Consider the following 7,874-nt stretch of genomic DNA (forward strand, 5'->3'; position numbering starts at 1 on the left):
ACATGATTGTCTCTAGAGTTATTAAAATTGCTATTAATTTGACAATTGCAGCCCATATAATTATATCTTATAAATTGAAAAGGATCTATGTCATGCAGGGCTGCATTCAAATACCCCACAAACATGACCATCAATGCAGCTACAGCCTTACTTAACGTTTCCTTCCCTGGCATCAGATATTCAAGACATGCTACCAATTGTGGTTCTATTCTCCATGAATCTGCCCTATTCTCCTTCAACCAACATTTAATGGCAGCAAATTCCACAGCTTAATTATTGTGCAAAACAATATAGTTAGTCAGTTTAACAACCAATTGTGCAGTGATTGTTCAAATTTGCTTTGGTCATTGCACAAGCGATACTTACAATTGGTCCTCAAAGTTTCAGCTGTTTCAGTACCTTTGCAATCATGTGATTCCAGCAACCAGCACAAATTGCTGACCTTCACCATGTCCCACAATTATGTGATCACAGTTTGTCTACTGGCTTTCCACAAGCAAATTTAATGGGGAAGCAGACAAGAAGTCAGAAATCATGATCATATGAGGCCGTCACTTAATGATCTGCACAGTCTTTGCTTAAATGGGGTCTACTGGAATGGCCATCACTAAGTAGTGCAGTCATGTGACATTGCGTTTTATAACCATATCATTTACAATAGAAATTCCAGCTCCAGTTATAACCATTAAGCAAGGGCTTCCTAGATTTACTATCCTTTCTTCTAATTTTAATAGATGAACCCAATATCTAATAATGTGAGAAAAATATTATGCATGTTTAATTATACATGCATGATTTTAAATTCCTGTCATATCTCCCCTTACTCATCTTCACTCCAAGCTTTAAAAAAATGCAGATGCTACATTTCCTGATAGAACTAGTGTAGTACTTAATCATGATGTCTACAATATCCTTTTTCAAGAGTACCTCCCAGAATTCCCAAGTCAGCTTAGCCAAAGGATACTGCTGCTGAATGCTCCAAGACTTTTGAATTTTCTTTTTAAACTCAATCTTTCTTTTAAAAGTTAAGTGACTGGCTGAATGCTGATTTACTGTAATCCCTTGTTGGATTTTAACATGAATTTTTCAATGTTTTTTCACGGTTTTACTAGGCAATTCTGAATTACTTTCATTTTTTCTGTATGGAAGTCAACATATATTTTCTGGGTAGTGAAAATGACCTGTTTGGATTCACATTTGCATTAGATTTTCACTACAGGTATTTCACATTTTCTTAACTTTTAAAATCTCTTTTTTGATGGAAATTTTTTTCCTTTTTTTCCTCCCTTCTTTTATTGTGAGAAATATTTCAACTTTTTCTTTAGCTACTTTGTTACAGTATATCTAACTCCCCTGTCCTTGAAAGGAACTGCTTATGTCTGGTTTTAAATGCTCAATTACAGGATTATATTAAAAATGCAAACAATGCACCAACTTAAAGATAAAGCCCTTTTGGAGGCCTTCAGGGAGAAAAGCTTTTGAACCAAGTTCAAACTGAAAACTTTGGTAAAAAATTTGAGAAAATAATGGTTTGAATCAAACTAAAGAGGATTTTCCAACGTAAGCAATTGTAGTCAAAGCCTAGACTCACAACTGGATGGATTGGAATCTAAACTGCTGTTGACAGATTTAAAAGGAACTTAGTTTGGAAACTGCAAGTTCACTGAAGAAGGCTGAAAAAGATATGGATTTTACAGATTTGGAGTTAACAGTATCAATGAGTGATGAACTGGACTTTCTTAAGAAGATTGATGGTGATTGGGGAATGAACTTATTATACCTAATTGGAAAACAATTTGGACTGGATGGGGAGGGGGTTGGGGGGGAAGGAGATGGATCGACAACAGAGCTTTATGATTCTGGAGTATAAGATACAATTATTGAGAACCAAAATCAATCTTAAGGAACCAAAATTTTAAGGAAAACTTTTCTTATGAAGAATCAAATGAGGATATCTGCTCCAGGGAGGATCAGAAATAATGATAGTGGTGATTTATAATAGATAAACTGCTGTAGACTTTCTACGAGTTAAATACAATAATAGATTGTTAACAGAGGACTTTTAATTTTGCTGTTGGTTCACCTGTTAACTACTTTGCTTTTATATATACCCTGTTTCCCTCAAAATAAGACATCTCCTGATAATAAACCCAATTGGCAATAAGGCCAAGCGCTTATTTCAGGGTTCAAAAAAATATAAAACAGGGTCTTATTTTCAGGGAAACACGGATAGTAGATGGATGCCAGGTCAAATTGGTTACAAATAGATGTTGAAGTTTATAAATTTTGGGCATGCTTTGCAAAGGGAGGAAACTAATATTGTTGAAACATTTATCAGCATTCAACTAGAGACGACCATATATGTATGTATGATTTTGTTCTTGGTCCTTTTAATGTACATTATGTTTTTTTAATGCTTTGTAAATCTTTTATTTTTGTAATTTTTGGGAAGTTTGTATTTTATCTTAATTTTCTGAATAAATAAAAAATTATTCAAAAAAATAAATGTTATATGAAAAAACATCTCATTGACAAAATTTGAAATATAAGACATAGACATTAATAAAACCATATGTAAAAAATAGAATAAAAGAAACAGATTAAATAAGAATAAAATAAAGAATGTGAACCATATTTCTATGCCACCACTATAATTTTCCCAGGTCGGATCCACATATGCAGACCTCAACTAGACTTTTATTCAATTATAGAGCCATGCTATATGTGATTTTTGAATTCTGACCAGATATGAAGTGTGCTGTTTTAATATAAGAATCTGAATAGGTGGTCCAAGATACTAGTCACTCTCTTTCTTATAAAGTTGACATTGAAATAATATATGTGTTGCATCTTCTATCTCTGGAGTTCCACAAATACAAGTGAGTTCTTTGCAAAGGACTTAGTTAAATCTTTCATATTTAAGCATTGCATCCAAACTGTTTAAATCTCGCATTTGTAAACATTTCCCTAAGATGTTTAGGCTTTTCTGTGTTTAGATATTTGGCAATTTGAAAAGTACATTTATAGCTCATAAATTGCTCATTCATTTCAATATGCCAACCTTACTGAGGATGGCTATATCTTTTTATGCTTCGGTATCCAAGTTTTTTTGGACAATAATCTTTTTAGCTTATTCTCCAGTTGTATAGGAGATAGGGAGACCATACTCCTAATATAATTCATCAGTTTTACAATTCAAACTCAACTTTGAGTTTTTGTCTATTCTAACACACACAATTCTGAAAGTCTGTTAGTTTCCATAGCATTAACTTAGGACCAAAAATTATACGCTCAGAAAATAAATAAAATAAATAAATAAATAAAATAAATAGATAAAGAACTTGTATAAATTCCCAATTCAGCCCTATCTGTGGCAGCTGAAGTCTTTTTTCCAGACCCAAAATACTTCTCAAATGCTGTCATTATGCTTGTTCTAGTACTGATATTGAAGCACCAAACTTCAGCTCAATATAAGAGCACTGAAATGATCTTGGCCTTATATAATTTAATAATTAGGGTTAAGGAATCTGAATAACTATGTTTTTGTTTTTGTTTTTTAATTTAGGGAGTAAATTCATTTCTGCTCTTGTTCTAAGTGAGTTCCTTTGATGATGAAGGAGCCAAGATCCAGGCTCAAAAAAACCTCCCCTAGGTAAGGAAAAGTATTAACTTGCTTTATTGGCTCATCATCTTATAGCCACCTATGGTTATGGTGTTGTTTTCCAAAACCCTTGACTTCATTAATAATCAGAGATTATGATAATAGGAGCCAAGTCTTCTCAGCCTATACAATCCCACTTTTAAAAAGGACAGCAATATATTATCAGTGTATACTAGGGTATTACAAGGATACAGTCTATGATGCCTTAGGCATGTGTACTTCGGGATTCTTCATTAGTCTTGGTAAGTCAAAGTACAGTAGAACCTCTGGTCACAAACGCTTCTGACCACGACCAAATCGGGTTCTGACTAACCAATTCACAATTTTTTTCCCACTGCCGATTTCTCCTTCTGCACTATTTTTTTTTTGTAAGTGCCAAATTTTCAAAATTAGGTTTGGTTCATGACCAAAGTTATGGAATGAATTATGGTCGTGACCAAAGATTCTGTTGTATGGACTAAATAACAATGGTACAGGTTGAAACTAAAATAAAAGTAAATAATTGAGGGGAGTTCATTATAGGAATGGGTGAGACATCTGTTCCATGTTTATGGAAACTCTCTTTCTCGCTACTATTTTTTCCTAAAAGATTTGAAGCATTCATTAATTAATGTAAATGTAATATCAAATTACTATAGTTAATATATGAATTTGTGGATATAAAATATAGAAATATTAAAAAGAGTAGAAATATTGGAAAATATAAAAATGCTAACACCTTTATACAATAGAACAATGTTTCTTAAAGTGTGGCCCTAGGACCTTGGAGGCTCAAGAGCCCTCAACATCAAAATTATTTGCCAGCCTATGTTGAAAAATATTACAATATTAAAATCCCAAAAAACAATTGTGAGAAATGATGGCATCAGTGAATGTATCTATTTTAATTTTTAATATAGTAAATATCAATAAATAGAAACAAAAGCTCTTTTGGGGTGCTCCATAATTTTTAAAAGGAGGAAGGAGATCTGAGAGAAAATGATTAAGAAACAAAATTATATAGAAATCATACAGTATTTAGAAAAAGGAAGGTTCACTTCAGTGGTACAATGCCTGTAAAGGTGATTAGGTTTCATATTACATCTGCTTTCTAATAATGTTATGATCATCTTGCAAGCTAATATTTGAAAGCAGAAACTTCTAAATGGCATATTTCATAAAATGACATCCAGTGACATGTGTTATACCTATTTACTGAATGCAATCTAGAGAACAATCTACTGAATGAAGTCAGGAAATTAACTTGAACTGCAAAGACAGTCATTAAGTTTACATACACCCAAACAAAAAGACAGTCATGCCGATTTCATGAGAAAAAAACAAGTTAGGTAATACCTTAACTAAGACAAATCAAAATACTACAAAAATCACTCATGCTTTCTCAAAAATTTGAAACCATGCAAAATGTTTTGCAACATTTTGGTACAATCTAATAAAGCTATTGCCCAATTATGTATTATGCTTGAAATGTTTTCCATTCCAGAGATCTACAATCATCTGCATGTTCTGTAAATTCATTAATTCTAATATCCCTGCTTTTCACAACTGTAAAATACCATCATCACAGAATGAGTGGGAGTTAACCAAATAGGTTTGTCTCATTCTTACTAAAATGCTTAATGCTACAGAAATTTCATCTAAACACTTTATAATTTTACCATTCACAGTCAACATTTATTTCTTACTCATATTCTCATGTTCAAGCAGTTTTTCATATGGTTAGTAATACAAGGAATCCTGCCCCTCCCTTATTTATTGGAAGATAAAAAGAAACGTATAAATATAAAGCACCAAGTCAAGGTCACATTCTTTTATGTTGAGATGAGCAGCAAAACATTTTGCAAGTATGTTTCCAGGAGGCAACAAATTATTTATTTAAATAAATAAATACAGAAATGTACAGAATGAACTATGCAGGCTCGTCTAATACTTCCTGTTTCTGTTACATAGAAATCCAACTATCCTCAGTCATGAGTAAAGCTTTCTGGATTGGGATTTACTCAGACAAAAGTAGACATAGGATTGCACCAAGAATGTATCTCATCCTAGCTTTTCACCATACATCCTATATTTTTCTTTGATGCGTATTCAGAGTACCCCTTGACTGTGCCAGATGAAAAGCCAGAGACCTCATACACCTCAGTTTTTCCCATCTGAATTCTCTACAAAAAACAGAAAGGACACAGAATTCCAATGGTTTAAAAAAACAAACCACCAACCTTTTCCTGAACCTAACTACATATAGCAATGTGAGGTTGTGTAAGAACCTTGTAAGAATGTAAGAAGTAGCAACTGATGGTTTGGGGGTGGGGATTGGCAGCGGTGGTTTAAATCCTCCTGACAGGCTGACCAATCTTTTCTTAAGGAAGGCTGAGAGAGAAACTAACCATATATATATATATTATATATGGTTAGTTTCTCTCTCATATATAAAAAGGAAAGGGGATTATAATCCGATCCCTCCTTCAAATAACCCCAATATCTAACCTTATTACCTCCTATAGGAAAACCACCCTCAGCAGCCTCTCACATTCAACTGCTTATGGCACAGAAGGGTTGGGGGGGGGGAAGAGAGAGGGAAAATCCTTCCTGCATCTGTTGGGAAAGGGAGGGAGGGAGGGGGGGGGGAAACCCAAAACGTGCGGCGCGGTGCTCCCCACAACTGCCTCCAATCGAATCAAGGTCTTAAAATCCCAGATACCGGATCGTTAGTAAGGCTGTTTCGGCGATTACCTCTGACCGGCCTTTTGTCGCAAACGCCCGGGACGGAGAAAAGCTTATCCCCGCTATGATTCCTCCTCCTCCTCCTCCTCCCCAGAATAAACTGTACCCCTCTTTTCTACCCACCCACCCGCAATCCTGCTTACCGGCATCATTTCCGGCGCTGTCAGTAGTGCTAATCAAGAAGCCGGTCGGAGGAACGCAAGGGCGACAGCGGACCAGGCCTGGCTGCGTTGCCGCTCCTTGTGGCTCTCGGGACCGGAATTAGAGAGGGTGGTTTCGAGCACGGTTGCCAGGCTCCGTTGTCCTATTTTCCCTTCGCGGAAGGGTGTCCTCGTTTTCTGGTGGTTTTTCCGCCCCCCCTTCCCGTCCTCCCTCTTACGGGCGGTGATGACAGCGGCAGCAGAATCAAAAACGGGCAATGCAAGCCCCGGCTGCCGCCGCCGCCTCCTCTTTTCTCCTCAGAGCTTTTTTTCCCCCCCTCAGCTCCGCTCTACTCCGCCTCGCCAGGGGTTAACGACGACGCTTCCCGATTGGCCGAGGCAGGAGAGAAAAGGGGGCGGGGCTTTCCCACTGCCCTTGGAATGAACAGGAAAAGGGGAGGAGGCACAGAGAGAGAGAGAGAGAGAGAAGGTGGGGGGGGAGAGAGAGGAATGCGAGGCGCGCTCAGTTCGTGTCCGCCTACCTGCTCTTTGGGTGGCACGTGACACAGCCCGGGTTATTATTGCTGGTGCCTTTTAGGATGCAGGAAGGAGCCACCCTTCTAATGCGCCTGCAAGGTTTTCGCCATTGGGGGAGATGGATTCTAGTGGATTTTACACGAGTTTTGCGTGCATAGGAGAATCGACCCATCCCTTCCCCCCCGCCCCCGTGGGCGTTCAGTGGTGCGTCACTGCAGGATCGCGGAATTCAGCTTCCTTTCGTGATCTTATAGTTGCTGAACCAATCTCAAAAGGCAGCTTTATGCTAAAATCGGCCGTTCTCAAGTCAACGTAGGATGTGTTTTTAATTAAACAAAAATATGACAGCCTCATCTTTTCCCCAATCTGGTACCCTTCAAAAGGACAGCGTTGGTAATGCTGCGTATTCGATCTCTCCTGCCAGAATGGGGACGTCCGACATTTAGTGTAAATTCTGTACAATCGGAAGGCACCAAGTTGGGAGGCGCTGCCTGGCGCTTTTAATGGCCTCAGTTCGTTCTGGGATTTGCTGTCTTCTGGCTGTTTTTCCTGTTTTTCCAATTCTGTCTTGAGAGAAGTACTTCTGGCATCCTGCTAACTTCCTTTTCCTTCTAGTACCGAAGGATTTGCTGCTCTAAGCAAAGACCGCCTACAAGTACTTCCCTCATGGGTGGTTTTTTTTTTTTTGTATTTGCTAGCAGGATCGACTATTGCTGTTCGGGCGGAAAAATCATTTTTATATGTCCTCTCTGCTTGCTCCTCTTCTAGGTCATGGGAACAGAAAAAAAACTGAAAATTAAGCCTCCTATGAT

At 37.4% G+C, this 7,874-nt stretch overlaps 1 protein-coding gene across 4 annotated transcripts in view; it reads right to left on the reverse strand.

Annotated features, from left to right (window-relative positions):
* The window catches only part of PPP1R13B (protein phosphatase 1 regulatory subunit 13B), a 65,858-nt gene extending 58,998 nt beyond the window's left edge, over positions 1-6,860 (reverse strand). For 2 of the 4 annotated variants that reach the window (XM_058162786.1, XM_058162783.1), the window contains exon 1: positions 6,529-6,859. In XM_058162786.1, the coding sequence (XP_058018769.1) occupies positions 6,529-6,537 (9 nt within the window). In that variant the 5' untranslated portion in view covers positions 6,538-6,859. Of the gene's footprint in view, positions 1-6,528 lie in introns of all 4 variants that reach the window. The other 2 variants (XM_058162784.1, XM_058162785.1) reach the window with 2 other exon arrangements.
* Between the last annotated feature and the right edge of the window lie 1,014 nt (positions 6,861-7,874).

Source organism: Ahaetulla prasina, chromosome 1 (assembly GCF_028640845.1).
Source record: "Ahaetulla prasina isolate Xishuangbanna chromosome 1, ASM2864084v1, whole genome shotgun sequence".
In the NCBI taxonomy this organism is placed as follows: Eukaryota; Metazoa; Chordata; class Lepidosauria; order Squamata; family Colubridae; genus Ahaetulla; species Ahaetulla prasina.